Raw genomic sequence first — 18,345 nt, forward strand, 5'->3', positions numbered from 1 at the left:
GAAAAACTGAAACCGACTTAGCTAAAGTGAAATGGAACGAATTGAAATGGGATAAAATGAATTCAAATGAAAGACATAGATGCTAGAATCAAGACCCTATCCTATGGTATCCAACATCGGTCTTTGGCGAAGTTCATCAATGTCATCCTCAGTGAGTACTATGATTGGGCGTCTCCTATGTCTAGCCTAAACAATCCGGACCCTCTGATGCAGCTTCCATCGATGTCTCGATGACCCTTGCAGTCGTGGGCATCTGGATCTCCCAAGCTCAGTGGCCCTGTTAGTAAGTGTACCTATGGTACAGGTGGACTTTGAAGTCTGTTGTGATGACTGCTCATCTGAATGCCGCATACGTAGTCCGAAGAAATCAGTGATCTCCCTTTGTGAGTGTCTCCTATTGTCTAGTCTGCTCAAGAGGCTCTCTCTATGTCTCTTCAGCTCCAATAAGGATGGTAGCTCATAACTTTGGCCTGTGGTCCAAAACCCTCTGTGAATAGGCAATGGAACCAAGGGGTTTGAGGGCGCCGTTTTACTTGTTTTGGTAATTTTCGCATACCTCACTTAGTGGCGACACTCCACTACACCACTACGTAGTATGGAGAACGAGGACGCTGGAGCAGTCGCCGAGCCAGATGGGGAAGGGGGCGTCTGGTTCGTGCTGGAGAAGGCTTCTCTTGAAGTTGCCAAAGTTGGCAAGGTGGGGGAGAGAGAGAGAGAGAGAGAGAGAGAGAGACTCGCAGATGTTTACTTGTGAGAGAGTCCCGTCTCTGACTTTTCTCTGTGTATTTTTGGTTCTCCGGCAGAACTACCAGTTGCTGAATTGTGATGACCATGCCAACTTCTTGAGGAAGCATAAACGTGACCCCGCTCTTCTCAGGCCTGACATAGTTCACCAGGTTTTTCTAACAAAATTTACATGCGCTATGCGTTGGTGGTGCACTCTTGGCCTGAATGTACACATCGCTCATGTTTCTGTATTTCTCTGTTCTGCGCTTGATGATTGCAAGTTTTTAAGAAAATCTTTTTTTTTTTGTGTTTAAATGGTTGTGTTCATGTTGCACATTATCTGCAAGTGCGTGATGGTTTTATGCAATCAGCTTTGCTTCAAATTGATGTATACCTTTTGCTTATCGCAGGCACTTCTTGCTATCCTTGATAGTCCTCTTAACAAAGCTGGAAAGCTGAAAGGGCTTTATGTCATGACGGACTCAAAGGTTCTCATACAAGTCAACCCTCATATTCGCATACCACGGACGTTCAAGCGCTTCTGTGGTCTTATGGGTAACTTCTCTCGTGAGATGTGTGTGTGAGAGATCTTTGGCAGAGTTACTGCCCTCATCTCTTGAACCCATCCGGGTTCCAAGGGATTCTTCTATGCCATCTTCTTCAGTAGAGATCCCACTTACATCTCCCGAGCCCATTAGGGTTCCTGGGGATCCTATTGTTTCTTCATGGATGATGTTCCTCTAGTTGTGCGTATGGCATAGTTTTAGATGGATTTGCCCCCTCTTGATTATAGAAGAATATATATGTGAGGAGATCTGAGAGAATATTTCTAAAAACCAAGAAATAATCTTGGTCATTTGTTATACTTTTGGAATTTATGATCATCTTGGTCATTCGTTGTACTTTTGGAATTTATGGGATCACTCCTCTGTGGTGAGTGACTTTTTGCACCTTTTATCTTGAGGTTGTGTCCCCTTGAGATGTTCATTTTATTAGAAGACTTCTATTGGAGAAGAGAGAGAGAGAGAGAGAGAGAGAGAGAGAGAGAGAGAGAGAGAGAGAGAGAGAGAGAGGTGGCACTAGGGCTACCCACATGATAGATTTGCTATGTGTGCACCGCTCTTGCTCGCTCTCGTGGTTCCCTTCCACGCCAATCCATCGACGGCTGTGGCTCTTCTTGCGGGGGTCAACAGCCTTATTTCACCTTTGCTTTTGCCATGCTGTTCGGATCCCCCCCCCCCAATGTTGGTGACACTTGTGTATGTATGGTTCTTCGTTTTTCTCTGTCTTCTTTTTTTTGGCTACACAGGTTTTCTTGTGGTTTCTTGGTTCCCACTCGCCTTGGTATTTGAATTTTGTTTGCCTATGTTTTTTGTTTTATCTGTGCTATGTGTTAAATTTTATGCATCTTAAGTGTGATCCTCTTTATTTATTTTGTCATTTTAGGTATTTTCACTTTTTTAACATGAGGCTGGGTCAGTGTCACGTGCGCATTGTACTTGAGCCACGTGGACAAGCTACTGTTCCAGGTCAGCATCGGTCTTAGTTAGTATAGCTTAGGATCTAGCTTGGCACTTTGTGAGCCTCTATGCTTGGTATGGTACCGTCATTTAAGCACATAGATATATGAATAGTTACTAAACCATTCTAATAAGTGATTTTAATTTTACAAGTCCTTGGGACTCGTTTAGCCTATACGTCCTCTTTTTCCCTATATAAGTAAGCCTTGGGTTCTCCCTTAGACCATCAGAAGATCAGTTCCTAGGGTCTTGACAAAGTGCCATAATCCACCTTTTGCGGGGCATAGAGGCATTGAGAGCACCTTAAAAGGTGTGGAAATGTAATTTTATTTGCCAAGGCTCAAGAAGGATGTGGGTGAGTTTGTTTGTAGTTGCTTAGTGTGTCAAAAGGTCAAGTTTGATAGACACAAGACACCTAGTCTACTACAACCTTTACCCATTCTGAACTGACCTTGGGGAGAGTTTAGCAATGGACTTTATTTTTGAGCTTCCAAAGGCTGATACCCATTCTGAACTGACTTTTGGAGAGTTTAGCAATGGACTTTATTTTTGATCTTCTAGAGACTGAGAGTGGGCATGATGGCATCTGGACAGTCATCGACAGGTTTAGAATGTCACCAGAAGGTGTATTTTTTTTGTTGCCTTCTCTAATTATATATTACATATTTTTATTTATATTATGTTTGCTTGTTTTCCCCCTTAACTCTTGAAAAGGTGCAAGTGGACAGTGCATGGCTAATGTGAAACGGTTGAAGGCAAATGGGTTTCTCTCATTGGAGATCTAGGTTGGTCAATCGGTGACTGGTCCGGCTAGTTAGCACTCAATTCCGATGAGTATGGAAGCATGTGTGCACCTAAATAGAATTTGAGCCACTCGGTATATAACCGGCCTGTTAACTTCAAAAAGGGCGGTAGACTTTACTTCAAACCTTGATTTAGCTTTCACCCATTATTAGTCGTCTATTCAGCATCTGTATGCGAGTCAGACACCAGATTGGCCCCTAAATTAGGCGCCCCTTTCAGTATTTCTTTATTCTTTAACAGAGGGAATAAAAGCTGTGGTTCCCTACAAGCTGCCCCGCACAATCTTGGCTGAATTTCAACTATTCTGGCCTGATTTCGGCAACATAACTGTACTAGGACCCTTCACAATCAATATTCCCACGCATTGGATGACTTTCCCGACGCATACGGACACTTTGCAAAACCTGGCGAGAATCTGCAGCACGCTGAATTCTCTGTTTTCTGCCTCGAAAATGCGCCAGATCATCTGTACAGCGGTCCCCTTGCGTCCCCAAACCTCCTGGGGGTATTAGGGTCCGTTTAGGGCCAAAATCCTAAACCTGCAAAAATACACAGCAGGCTGTAATTCGTTGTTTCGGGCTCCGTTTTGTGTGCCGGTCGCATCCGCAACAAGTCCTCGAGCTCCCGCACGTGTAGGGCTACTTGCCCTTTGAATCGGATGAGATTTTGCACGTGAAACCTCTCCGAATCACCTGTACTTGCGGGGGATTAGCCGCTAGCTAATCCAATACCTGTGCAAGAGGCTCTTGCCTCGGCAATCGCGCATGAACCCACACAACTGTACATTGGTCAATTGAAAAGCCCACTAGAGGGGCATAACCATAAAGAATAAGGGAGAGAGAGAGCAGTGAGAGGTGTGCAGGTCATGACATCTTGCACTTCACTGTACATAGAGGGTAAGCCAACACTCCATTGAAGCTCTCCCACCTGTGACAACACTCAAAAACGAGCTCCCAGCTGAAAATCACGTTTTTGCCTTCTCTTTAAGTAGTAAACTGGCCTCAGAGTGCCAAGTGTCACTCATTTGTGCATTTTCCCGCTTTAGACCCTCGGGTCTAAAAATATCTCACCTGCAGCCTCTGTTGACTTGGCCATAGAGTAACAAAATGATCCCGGCCATAGAGTAACAAAATGATCCCCATGTCAAACTGCATGTAATGACGCGAAGACATTTTGCCGTCCAAAAATAGCAATCTCTAAAATTTAGGAGTTTCTGCCATTACATTCTTCTAGGTCATCTGACCCTCTTTGTACACTGCAGCCACACCCAGAACTGAAATGTAGCCTATGTAGCAAAGGATTCCGCTTTGGCTGGCCAATGATCCCACTTTGGCTAACTGTAGTCCTTGTCCAACCTTAGTGCTCTTTAGCCCTCAGGCCTGGACTCTCTCTGAACAATTCCACACTGGCTATGCAATGCAGGGCAGTTAGATTTCCAGAGGGGTGTTTCCAAAAGGTAAAGCGAACGAAATTCCCCAAAGAAAGAGAAAATAAACAAAAATGGAATTGCCATTGGCTGGTGACATACCCCCCTCTTGAAATCTCAAACGTCCTCGTTTGCACGTATGTCGTACATCCTTACAGTCAGCACTCGGGTGTCCGGACACCGTGTCGACACATGTAGGACACATACATGCTCACAGTCAACACCTCGTTGACACATGTATTGCTTGCGTGTGAACCCTGTCCCAATGACATAGTGGAAGCGTCACACTCTGCCATTGCTTTGAGTCCATAACTTTCCAATGACAAAATGGAAGCGTCACATTTTGCCACTGGCTTTTAGTACACATTGGATCCAGTAACCTTTCGAGCATACCCAAACCGACAGTTTAAGAATGCAGTTACACATGTACTCTTCAATAGAAATAATTACTGTACCCTTGACAAACTGACAAGAAATACTCACTTCTATAGCACTAAACAAACTTTTGGACATTCCATAAGAGCAATTGCCAAACTGACAATCTGTGCAGCTCTAACATTCATGTAACATGCACTTCATTTGAGCTCATTGTAAGTAACATGTACATCATTTCTTTCAGAAGCCATTGTCACACTGACAATCCATGTAGCTCTGAATCTCAAGGGGTCAAGGTAGGTTGCAAACCAAGGTTTTAAGTTCCCATACTTTTAGTGACTCTGCAAGTTCACTTTTTTCCATCCACTTGACATCCAGAGGTGAATAGCTTTTGAACTTTACCAAATAGCACCTTGCAACCTTGCCTTTTCTTTTCTTTCTTTATGTGCCAAAATCTGTTCCGGGACCAAGATCTCGTCAAGTTCCTCGACTTCCGGCTAATCTTCAGCTGGCATATCTTCTGGCACATCACCCACATAGGGTCTGAGAAGACTCACGTGAAACGCATTGTGAATCTTCCAACTCTCAGGCAATTTCAGCCTTTATGCAATATCACTGATTTGCATACTGAGCATCGAAAACGATCTTTCTCTGCTCTTCATCTTGATCTTTGGAGATTAACCTATGATCTACCCTTATGGTGTCACTTTTATTGGGCTGAGAATTCTCTTTTTGACCCAATTTTGGCAGCATAACTGTAGTAGAAACCTTCACAACCAAAAATCCACATATCCAAGTGATTATCCACGCACAATAGAGCACTTTTGCAAACCTGTCCTGGAAATTCAGCACGCTGAATTCTCTGTTTTTAGCTCCTAAAATGCTCCAGATCACTTGTATTACTGTCCTCTAGCTTCCCGGAAGCTCTTGGGACAAAAAGGCATCAAATAGGGTCAAAACCCTAAGTCTGCAGAAAAATACAGCAAGCTGTATTTTCTTCTTTCGAGCTCTGTTTTGCGTGCCAATCGCACCAATTCGTAGCTTTTGATCTTCTGCATCAGTAGGACTACTTGCCCTTTGATTTACATGAGATTTCTCGCAAGAAATCTTGTTAAATCATCCTGTACCTGTTTTGAATTAGCCTTTAGCTAATTCGGTACCTGTATGAAATCATTCCAAGTGGAAGGAGTCTGACCTTGTAACAACAGTATTCCACCACTGACTTGCATTTTTTTTTTTATAGAAAAGTGGCAGCTTTCCTGACTTTAAATGCTCCTTCCAACAAATGCTTTGTCAAACTGTTCGAGGAAAGAGAAAACCTTTGTCCTCTCATCAAAGCCATTGAATGTGTCAATGGACTCACTGATCATCTTCTTTGTATGGCTTTAGCTTATCCATTGACTCCAAATTGTTAAAAGAGACAGTTTGCATAATGGGTACACCTGTGGGAGCCATCTGTACTCCCTGGCCAGTAACATGTTGATGTCCAGGTGTCATATTCATTGATGGGATTGAAAAACCAGCCATACCCAAGTTGCCTTGTGACACCCCAAACTGACCTTGTGTGTCCTGAAATCCTGGGTGCAAACCAATGTTTGCATACATGGGGTTGGGCACCATGCCTTGCATACCCCTAAACATTGTTCCTGGCATGCCAAAACTGCCTTGAACTTGATGTGCTATTGATGAAGATCGTATGAACTCCATAAATCTTGGATTCTCCATCAATTGCTTGAACATGGCCACAACAATAACAACTTGCAAAGCTTTCCTTGCTTGGCCCGAACTCTCGCCAATTTCATGTGCAGTTGGAATAGACTGTCTATTTTCTGAAGAGGAACCCTCTTCCTTGTTGCCATCCATCCTGTATCCAAAGAAAGACTCGTAGCCTTTCTCACCTGTATCCAAAGAAAGACTCTCGTAGCCTTTCTCACCTATAAATCCAAAGAAAGACTCGTAGCCTTTCTCACCTGTATCCAAAGAAAGACTCTTGTAGCCTTTCTCACCTGTAAATCCACTCGATCTACTTTCAAATTCTCTGTGTTTTCAAGGTCATCCCAAACTTTCTATGTGTCTCTAACCCAAATTGACCAAGGCTCACTTTTTGAGGAAAAAGTGATTTAATCCCGTCGATGGAACCATGTAACCGGCCTGTTAACTTCAAAAAGGGCGGTAAACTTTACTTCAAACCTTGATTTAGCTTTCACCCATTATTAGTCGTCTATTCTACCTATGCTATAATGACACAAGAGAGAGGAATAGGATACAGATGCTGGAATGCATCTGTATGCAAGTCAGACACCAGATTGGCCCCTAAATTAGGCGCCCCTTTCGGTATTTCTTTATTCTTTAACAGAGGGAATAAAAGTTGTGGTTCCCTACAAGCTGCCCCGCACAATCTTGGCTGAATTTCAACTGTTCTGGCCTGATTTCGGCAACATAACTGTACTAGGACCCTTCACAGTCAATATTCCCACGCATTGGATGACTTCCCGAACGCATACTGACACTTTGCAAAACCTGGCGAGAATCTGCAGCACGCTGAATTCTCTGTTTTCTGCCCCGAAAATGCGCCAGATCACCTGTACAGCGGTCCCCTTGCGTCCCCGAACCTCCTGGGGGTATTAGGGTCCGTTTAGGGCCAAAACCCTAAACCTGCAAAAATACACAGCAGGCTGTAATTCACTGTTTCGGGCTCCGTTTTGCGTGCCGATCGCATCCGTAGCAAGTCCTCGAGCTCTCACACGTGTAGGGCTACTTGCCCTTTGAATCGGACGAGATTTCGCACGTGAAACCTCTCCGAATCACCTGTACTTGCGGGGGATTAGCCGCTAGCTAATCCAATACTTGTGCAAGAGGCTCTTGCCTCGGCAATCGCGCATGAACCCACACAACTGTACATTGGTCAATTGAAAAGCCCACTAGAGGGGCATAACCATAGAGAATAGGGGAGAGAGAGAGCAGTGAGAGGTGTGCATGTCATGACATCCTGCACCTCACTGTACATAGAGGGTAAGCCAACAGTGAACACTCCATTGAAGCTCTCCCACCTGTGACAGCACTCAAAAACGAGCTCCCAGCTGAAAATCACGTTTTTGCCTTCTCTTTAAGTAGTAAACTAGCCTCAGAGTGCCAAGTGTCACTCATTTGTGCATTTTCCCGCTTTAGACCCTCGGGTCTAAAAATATCTCACCTGCAGCCTCTGTTGACTTGGCCATAGAGTAACAAAATGATCCCCATGTCAAACTGCACGTAATGACGTGAAGACATTTTGCCGTCCAAAAATAGCAGTCCCTAAAATTTAGGAGTTTCTACCATTACATTCGTCTAGGTCATCTGAACCTCTTTGTACACTGCAGCCACACCCAGAACTGAAATGTAGCCTATGTAGCAAAGGATTCTACTTTGGCTGGCCAATGACCCCACTTTGGCTAACCATAGTCCTCGTCCAACCTTAGTGCTCTTTAGCCCTCAGGCCTGGACTCTCTGAACAATTCCACACTGGCTATGCAATGTAGGGCAGATAGATTTCCAGAGGGGTGTTTCCAAAAGGTAAAACAAACGAAATTTCCGAAAGAAAGAGAAAATAAACAAAAATGGAATTGCCACTGGCTGGTGACACGGCAAGTCACTCACAACTTTATAAGTTGGAAGGGGTTAGGAAACTGAACCATAAGAGGCATAGTGGAGACATGTTAGTAGGAGATCCATGAACATACCCATTCCATGTAGAGTGAGTGGAAAAATACTATGCTTCCTAAATGACTGTGCATGTAAGTGAGATGAAGCAAGTGACGGAGTGCCAAGCCGGTCACCAAACACACACAAAAAATGGGGTCGAAACTTGACTTTTTTATCTAAATTTATCAACTGTGGCAAATCACAATGGAAATGCCGATGCTTGATGGACCATCTTTCTTGTACTCTTCCTAAGACTGTGTCATGCCAAGGAAGAAACATAGAATGTGAATTCCTTGAATGCAAACTTTTTTTCTTTTCAAGAGTGATCCGCATACATCTGTGCTCACTGCTCATTCATGAGTGAATTATGTGCAGCGTACAATATGGCATGCCTATGGAAAGGGAGCACATAAAGACGGTGACGAAAATACAAGAAACCTTCACGAATGAAACACTCGAACAATGCGCGCTGACTAATCATTTGTACACACAATACTTCCTGAGTGGGTTCTTTGGACCGTGACTTGAGAGCCAAGATCGGTTCTGCGTGATTGATCGTATCTGCAATGAGGTTAGCTTCACTAGAAAAAGCAGCATCTAAACCATCATCCTTGTGAACAATCACATCGCTATCATGAAAAACATGTGTGTCGTGCTTTGGAAAAGGAATGACTGAGAGAGTCTCCTTTTCTTGTTCTTTTTCGAGTTCCGTTTCATGTGTATTTTCTTGTTCTCTTGCGGGTTCCGTTTCATGTATCTTTTCTTGTTCTTTGTCATGCAACAAATCATGCTTCTCTAAAATGAGACTACGTGTTTTATCCTTGTCCAGAACATGAGAGTGAGAGATTAGTGACATAGATGGAATCTTAGTGTCACATTGAAGAACCACGAGAGGTGCTTCTTCAATTGTGAGACTGAGAGTGTTTTTCTTTCCAACAAACTTGTGGATTATGACCTTTAAACCACTTAATGCCAAAAATCACATCGTATCCTGAAAGAGGAGAAATAAAAAACTTTCGACGAAAACGGACATTTTGAATCAACATAGTCACATCAGGACATTCATACGTAAACGAAGAGTGCATGCCAGTAGCAAACCCAGAGGCCGCAATGGAATCAATGGGTCGAGCTTCTAGACGTGCGCTCTTCACGAGAGAGTCGCTAATCACATCATACATACTACCAGAATCAAAGAAGACCACAATGGGTTGACCATTCACATAACCATAACAATGCATGAGAGATGCATCGGCATGATCGTGAGAAACTTGGGACACATAAGTGTGCTCTCTGATTGCGTTAATAGAAGATGTGAGTTCTATGGGTTCTTTAGGTTCGTTCTTAAGACAATCTCGTCTTATGTGACTCTTAGTGTGACATTGATAACATCTACCTTTCTTAGAATAAATGACTTGTTCTTCTGCCGTTATGTATCCAACTATAATTCCTTGTGCTGCATTTTCACTTGGGGTGAGCTTAGGTTTAGCAAGTGTGTTAGCTTTACCCTTAGATTCATTTTGAGAGTTCTTTTCCGAAGGATTAGAGGAAGATTGGCTAGAAGAGTTACCGTTCTTACTATTCTTACCGTTTTGTGGGTTTTGAGGAGTCTGAGAGGTATTGTGAGAAGTCTTGTTCTTCCTTTGTTGTGCTTCATCTCCTGTGCGAGAGCAACCGCTACCGCCTTGTTGAGATCTATTGGATCGAGTACTTCGACATCATACTTGATATACTCGTCCAATCCATAAAGGAATGCCTCTTTGCGCTCATCATCCAATTTGCGTAATTGGGTGCCGAGCTGCAAAACACGATTAGAGAAAGACATAACTCGCATACCATTTTGCTTGAGACCGTGCCAACCGTCTTTCAATCGTGCTAGGTATTGAGGTGGCATAAACTGCGCCTTGAGCTTGTCTTGGAAGTCGGCCCAATTGAAGGAAAGGGGCACGTTGGTGCAACCAAAGTTGGTCTGCGCTGGGAAGTGTGCTAGGCAGTGCAAAGGGTGCTAGTAGGCGCATGGCAAAGGGCTAAAGCAGGAATGAAGGCCTTGGGCAGGCAAGTGGGGACAGGTGGCCTGAGATGATATGAATGGATAGACGTGAAGTGCTCGAGCTGGGCAAGCATATCGATCTTTTCGGATTGCCATTCGGAGGTCAGACGGGCAAGTTATGGCTTGTGGAATATTTGCCGGGGGTCAAGTATTTGCTCACTGGGCCGCGTTGATAGGCACGCTGACAGATTTTCTTGAGCTTGCCAAGGTTTTGAAAAATGGCATGCGATGTGGGGAGTCAGTCAAAATCTGTGGCTCGCTGATGGGAGTCATGGGCATCGAGATGGGCCCAGTTCAAGTTGGCAAGCGGCTACGATGAGAAGGGATCGGATGGTTTTTGATGGGCCCAGTTCAAGTTGGCAAGCGATTACGACGAGAAGGGATCGGATGTTTTTTCCGTTTTGTGAATGGGTTGTCCGAGGCCATGGTGCCCAAACTGTGGAGAAGTGTGAAGCCGTCGGAGCTGGCAAGTGGAGCTTCCATGCGGCGTGGTCGAAAAGTTCATATGGCAAGCCTTATGTGTGTTGTAAGTACCAAGTGCATAGGAAACAAGTGCTAAGAGCCCCTTGGTCATAATTCAAAAAGGAAAAGGGTGGGCTGGAGTTTTTTTCATAAGTCAAATGAAGGCTTCAAAAGCAAAAGGGAACAAAAAAAAAAAGGCTTGGAGTGAGGAGGCATTGGTGCCGAGCGCTGTGGCTTGAAATAGAAATCTTTTTTTCCTTGTTGAGATGAGGAGGTGAAGTGGAAAAAAAAGAGGGCAATGGGTTTTCGAAAGCGAGCAGAAGAGCTTTTCCTTAAAGAAAATGGGGAAGGGAAAGAAGAGAAGGGTTTTTTCCTTTTGGCTTGGGAGGAGGAAGGAAATATTCGTGCGCTCGGCGATCGAAGCCGGCACGTAGGGTGTTGTCCGTGAAGCAGCTCGAAAGGGCGAGCCTCGAGGGCCTGACAGAGGAAGCAGCCAGCGAGGGCTGCTAAGAGGAAAAGTTGCCACGAAAGCTAAGCCAATGGTGGATTTTTTATCGAGCTGTGCCGACGTAGTCGAGTTTGGAGGGAGGTGTGTGCCCCTCTTTGTGGAACAGTGATGGCCATGGTGCGGCCTAGAGCAGACTGTACGGATCTTGTACATGGTTTTTTTGTTTGGAGGAGAAGCTGTCATTGTCGATTTTGGTGTCGTCTTTCCCCCCTTGCCCCCTTTCTTCTTTGCTCGTCTCCAAGGTGTGTGGTGCCGGTGTGTGAGCGTGTGCGTCCCTCGGGTCCCCTGTGTTTGAGAGAGAAAGAGAGAGGGGTTGAGTTGTGGAAGAGCTGGAAGCGGGCAAGATCGTTGTGATCACTGTCTAGCAACTGTGCAGGTCGTGTGTGTGTTGGGCGAAGTGCAGGCGAGGCCCTGTAACAGACTTGGACACTCCAAGTCAAGAATCAATCACCACAGCACCAAATAACCACTTCAAAACAATTCACAGATCACAATAGATTTGCACTGGCCCGACGGAGTTCCGTGCCTAGAGATATTGGCCCCAAAGATTGGCGCCCCTTTCGGTATTTCTTTATGTATTTATCAATCATCAAAGTACAAGAGAGCGGTTAGGGTTTCACTCTCAGACTCTGCGTCCAGATGCCCTGAGAAGTGAGGCCCTCACCGCGTATAAAAAGATTACAAGGGATGCCCAAAAGCAGAGCCCCAAAAAGCTTCCAGTTCAAAAGCAATCTCTCTCTCTCTCAAGAGAGAGCCAAAAAAATAAAGCAAATCAAATTTCTCTCTCCAATTCATCCAACAGAGTACTGTCAGCTCTCAGTATCCTTGAAGCTCAAAGAGACATCAGTGACTTTAGTATCAAAATCAAGGCATCTGTTGACAAAGAAGCGGAGTAACTCCCCTCTTGTGCATCCCACTGCACCAGATCTCCGACCAAGCTGAATTTTTGGGTTCCGTTTGGAATAGACTATGCTAAACCAAAGCATCGAGGTAAAGTTTGACAATCCGAGGAGTATCTGCTAGGTCCTCCTCCTCCATCCACTTCGCATCAAATGCAGGATAGTTCTTGAACTTAACCAAGAACCGCCTTCGGACTTTACCTTTAGTCTTCGTATCCTTAAGTGCCGAATCTGTTTAGGAACAAGGATCTCCTCGTTTTCTTCCAGTTCGGGTTGCTCATCAGGCTCCCCATCATCAGGCACATCTCCCTTTAAAGGTTTCAAGAGACTCACATGCAATGCATCGTGAATCCTCCAAGTATCTAGCAGTTTCGATCGGAAGGAGACATCATTCATCTTTTCAGTGATATGGAAAGGTCCGTAGTATCGCATACTAAGCTTTGGAAAAAGCCTCTCCTTTCCCTTTTTCTTTCTTAGGCGTGCCTTCTCAAAACGTAAGAGCACCCAATCATCCTCCTTCAATTTCAAGTCACGACGATGGCGATCCGCTGCCTTTTTCTGTCATTCTTGAGACTCTTGCAAAGTCTCACGAACCTTGGCAAAAGCCGTACGAACCTTGGCAAAAGCCGTATTCAAGTCTCGCGTATATTCATCCGCTTCAAAAATCTAATCTTTCGTGCTCAAGAAGGATGGAACCTTCGCAGCACTCTCAACAATCTCAAATGGCATCTTCCCCGTCGAAGAGTGTATCGTGTTATTGTAGGCAAATTCCATCAATGGTAAGTTCTTTTCCCATTGAGTCTTCTAATCCGAGATACAAGACTTCAATAAATCTAAAACCACTGAATTGGCAATCTCAAATTGCTCGTCAGACTGCAAGTAGAACTATGACGAGAACTACAACTGCGTGCCAATGTTCTCCCAAATTGCCTTCCAAAACAAACTCATAAATCTTGGGTCTCTGTCTGAGACAATCGTCTCAGACATGCCATGTAATCGGAAAATCATCGTGATTATTTTGTGTTCTCGGGAGATCAAAAATGAAATTCATTGCAATACTTTCCCAGGGGTGGGTGGGTATGGGTAAAGGCTGTAACAATCCCTATGCCTTATGCCTGTCAAACTTGACCTTCTGGCATACTGCGCCACAAACTCTTCCTCATCCTTTTTGAGTCTCGGCCAAAAGAAGTATCTCTCTACCCCTTTCATGGTGGTAGCAATGCCGCGGTGACCCGTAAAAGGTGGACAGTGACATTCAATCATAACCTTTTCCCTCAACGGCTGTATAACGCACAACATGGTTTTTCTCATCAAGTAGCCTTCCCGAAGGGAGTATCCTGCTACTGTCTCCCCATCCCGTATCCGTGTGAAAATTGCAAAATCTGTATCTGTGGCATGCTGGTCGACCATATCCTCGAAGCTCCTATGATGTATCGCGGAAATAGCCAGAACCAACGGCTTCCGAGACAAAGCATCTGCCACCACATTCTTCTGTCCCTGCACATGGACAATCTGGAAGTGAAACTGTGACAAGATGTTCGCTCACCGTATCTGTTTTTCTGAAAGCTGCTTCTGTGACAAGAAGTAGTGCAAACTTTGATGGTCTGTAAAGACTGTAAAATCCGCTTTGAGTAGGTAATGCCGCCACTGAGTAAGAGCATGGATAATCGCCAAAAGCTCTTTCTCATAAATCTGTGCTGTCATCTCCGGCCTAGAGAACAATCGGTTTTCGTAAGCAATGACATGGCCTTCTTGCATCAAGACCGCACCCAAACTACGACCACAAGCATCACAATATACTTCAAATGACTTCTGCAAATCCAGCAAAGTCAAAACTGGTCCCGTAGTCGATTTCTCTTTCAATGTCTGAAAGGCAGTCACCTTTGTGGATCCCCACGAGAAAAGGGACTCCTTTCTGTATCAAGATATGCAAAGGGGAAGCAACCTCTGCAAACTTTCGAATGAACCGTCTGTAGTACGAACACAGTCCCAAGAAGCTTTCAACTTCATGGACATTCTTCAAATCACGCCAATCACGGATAGCGTCTATCTTGGCCAGATCCATTTGCACTCCTGCTGCTGAGACACAGTGTCCCAAAAAGTTTATCTCTGAAGCAGATGATCTCTGTGTTCTGCCTCATTCTTGGAGATAACTATGATATCATCAAAGAAAGTGCCACCAAATAGCCTGTACTCTCGAAAAATCCTGTCCATCCTCTGGTTAAATGTCGCAGGAGCATTGGTTAAGCCAAAAGGCATCACCAAAAACTCAAATAATCCAAAAAAAGTAGTCCAAAAGGTTGCCTTGTAGACGTCTCCCGACGCGATTCGGATCTGATGATATCCACTCTTCATATCAATCCTGCTAAAGCACGAGGATCCGTGTAACCTGTCGAGTATATCATAGATCCTAGGAATCGGAAATCTGTTCTTGATGGTGATTTTGTTGAGAGCTCTATAATTGATGCACATTCTCCAAGATCTATCTTTCTTCAAATCGAACAACAGTGGAGAGCAATACGATGAAGTACTATGCTGGACAAGACCCTTTTCCAAGAGGTCTTTCATTGGGTTCATAATCTTTTCATTCTGTACTCGGCTCACACGGTAAGGTTGCCGGTTCGGTGGCGTGCTTCCAGGTATCAGGTCAATGGTCTGATCTTCAGGCCCTCTAAAAAGCAATCGGCATGAGTGTGGAGAAAAATCTTGGCGTTCTTTTGTTCAGGTCAAAACATATTCAACCTTTATCCATCGTTCAGTTCTCTCCCAAAAGAATGAGTAAAGAAATTGAAATTCATCAAGTACAATCTCTGATCTCTTCATTTGTCAAAGTCGCTTTCTCGGCCCGATAGTCAACCACGGCGTAGTTCTGGTGGTACCAAGGGATTCTGAGTAGAACGTCACTCGCGTTTCCTGAACACCCCTGTCATTGCAAACAAAGTTTGCCAATGCTCGTGGTAATGGCAACATCTCGTCCGGGTGCCAATCGAACTATCTCCGCCTGTGGCGTCAGTCTGTCGGGCGTAATTCCAAATCGAGCCGTCAATTCCAAGTGAAAAGAAGTTGGCCTTGGCTCCTTCAAAAGAGCTTCCTGATCCTTCACTTTGCCCCAAAAAAAAACGGCAAAGTTTGTACTTTCATTCATTTGATTCGGTGCAAGTCCCACGCCATGTGGTACCAGTTCTGCTTTTCTATCTGTCTTTTTTGCCACGTTCCTCAACTGCTCTCGAACTCTCAGGCCTGTCGTCCTTATCATTCTGTCCTTTCGGGTGCCTTTTTAGGGCACTTTGCGGAGATATGTCCATGTTCCCCGCATCCAAAGCACTTCCCCTCTCTGATGAAGTGAGCTCTCTCCTCAGGAGTAAGCTTGGGTCGTGCATCCTTTTCTTCTGGGTTGCTCTTTTTCTTTCTACTTTCATTCCCAGAAGTTTGTTCTGCTCGTTGTGTCATGGCCTCATCTGTGGGGTAGGTCAGACTGCCAGAGTGAATGGCAAAGCCCCGCTTTGCATGACTCATCAACTCCTGAATAGAAGCTGACTTCTGCTCCAAGCAGTGATCTCGGACCTCTGTAGGTAGACCCAAGGTAAACCGCTCAATCTGTTCTTTGAACGAGATCTTCTTGAATGAAGAGGCGGGTAGAAAAGAGCTCCAGAATCTTTCACAGTAAGCATTGATTGTATCTTTCTTGGTCATCCGAAGATGGTTCCAAGCAGCTCGTATATCTCGTTCATATTCTTGCATCAACCAAGAAGAAATAAAAAGCTTCTTAAATTTCAGCCATTTAACTGGCGCAGTCTTGTTTAAAAGAAGCATGGACCACCAAGTACGAGCATTCCCCTTAAAGTAAGAGGCAGCTCTCCGAATCTTGGAGTGCTCTGAGTAGCGTCCTCCCGTGAAAGCGATGTCAAACTGTTGTATAAAAGACAAAGCCTTCGAAGCATTTGAGTATCCTGAAAAAGTATCAAATTTGATCGAGTGGCCACCTTCCTTAAACTCTCGAACTTTCTTGCTTTTATCTTCGAGAAAGTCATACTGGTTGGCTTTGTAAAAATTCTTCTTGTTCGCATAAAAGTTTCCGTCATCCGAATCTGAGCTGTCTGTAGACGAGTCCTCAGTACAACAGTCAGTCTCTGGGCGAGATTTAGCCTTCTTTGCCTTTTTCTTGCCCTTTCCGAAGCTTTGTTTCTTGCTTCGCTTTTTACCTTTTCTGTCTTCTTCGCTCGAATCTGAAGAGCTAGAAGAACTGTCAGAAGAAGAAGAAGAAGAAGAAGAAGAAGAAGAAGAACTGGGTACTCCTTCAAATCGAACACGCTTCTTCTGTTTCTTTGCCTTGTCAAATGTCGACTGACGACCCAAATATCCCGGGAAGTCAGTGCTTTTCTTTTGCTTTTTGCCGTGCTTTTTGGCTTTCTTTTGCGCGTCAAAAAGCTGAGCAATCCGTGCATCAACCACCTCTTGTAATTCCTTCTCTGAATACTGTTTGTGATGAGAAGGTTTCTTGAGAGTGGGTTTCAGGGGTGGTGTAGTGGTTTTTTTCCACTGCGCATGCACTTCCTGAAAAGAAGTCTCGCTCGTACATTTTGCCAATTTCGGATCCTTCGCAAAACTGAGCATCATCTTTGTTGCATCGCCGATCAATTGATTTGACGCTTCATCTCTCTTTGCTTTGCCTGAGTAGACCGAGGCGGCCCATATTCTCTGCCGGAATCTTCGTTGTGATCCCTGCCCGCATCTCTAGATGCAGGGGGAGTCGACATATCCTTGCGTGCAGCCATAGGTGCTGCGGAAAAAAAATTGGGCGTCGGATTTCCCGTAGAAGAGAAATTGGCCGTGCTCTGATACCACTGTAACAGACTTGGACACTCCAAGTCAAGAATCAATCACCACAGCACCAAATAACCACTTCAAAACAATTCACAGATCACAATAGATTTGCACTGGCCCGACGGAGTTCCGTGCCTAGAGATATTGGCCCCAAAGATTGGCACCCCTTTCGGTATTTCTTTATGTATTTATCAATCATCAAAGTACAAGAGAGCGGTTAGGGTTTCACTCTCAGACTCTGCGTCCAGATGCCCTGAGAAGTGAGGCCCTCACCGCGTATAAAAAGATTACAAGGGATGCCCAAAAGCAGAGCCCCAAAAAGCTTCCAGTTCAAAAGCAATCTCTCTCTCTCTCAAGAGAGAGCCAAAAAAATAAAGCAAATCAAATTTCTCTCTCCAATTCCCTTGCGTAGCCAAAAAGCTGCCAAATAACATCGCTAGTTGCTTTTTTTCAGCCTCCGCAAATTCCGGGACCTCCGTACATTGCTGCCATGTGGCACTGGCGCCAGCTTTTAGGGTTTCCAGCCACTTAGGGTTTCAGCCAGCAGTTAAGGTTAGGGTTTCTAGAAATTAGGGTTTTTGCAAAATTGGGGTTTTTGGCAAAAATTAGGGTTTCCAAGATTTTTAGGGTTTTTGGCAGAAATTAGGGTTTCTGTTGTTGGTAGCCACGTCATCACTTTGTGACAGGCCCTGCTAGTGTGAGTTGTGTTTTGTGAAGGTGTTTTCGAGAGGACAGGGGTGCTGTGAATACCTTGAGCTATATAGGGGCAGTTGTTTGTGTGTCGGGGTGTTCCCCATTCCCCCTCTCCATCTTCTGGTGCCCCCACGGAGGAGCACGTTGATTGCTCCCTGGTGATACGTTTGTAAGCAAAAATGTGGCAGAGTGTTGGCCCAATTTTCAATGGTGATGAAGATGCGGATGAATGGCTAGCAGATTTTGAGTTATTTATGCTCTCATTGCAAATGTGGAGTGATGAAGAAAAGCCGGAGACAATGTCGTTGGTGTTGCGAGGTAAAGCAAAGGCATAGTTCAACGGTCTAGGAGCTGCAAATAAGCAGGATTGGGTTGGTTTC

The 18,345-nt window shown here is 44.7% G+C and overlaps 1 protein-coding gene across 2 annotated transcripts in view; it reads left to right on the top strand.

Moving 5' to 3' along the window:
* The first annotated feature begins 443 nt into the window (after positions 1–443).
* Positions 444–18,345, top strand: part of LOC147456710 (nucleolar essential protein-like protein) — a 64,885-nt gene continuing 46,983 nt past the window's right edge. For both annotated transcript variants that reach the window (XR_015188472.1, XM_086515153.1), the window contains exons 1-3: positions 444–697; positions 804–896; positions 1,137–1,281. Coding sequence is in view for 1 of the 2 variants with exons in the window: in XM_086515153.1 (XP_086371279.1) it covers positions 596–697; positions 804–896; positions 1,137–1,281 (340 nt within the window). In the remaining variant the exon portion in view is untranslated. The remainder of the gene's footprint in view (positions 698–803; positions 897–1,136; positions 1,282–18,345) is intronic.

The sequence above is a fragment of the Adiantum capillus-veneris genome, chromosome 6, assembly GCF_014529385.1.
Source record: "Adiantum capillus-veneris isolate H3 chromosome 6, ASM1452938v2, whole genome shotgun sequence".
In the NCBI taxonomy this organism is placed as follows: domain Eukaryota; kingdom Viridiplantae; phylum Streptophyta; class Polypodiopsida; order Polypodiales; family Pteridaceae; genus Adiantum; species Adiantum capillus-veneris.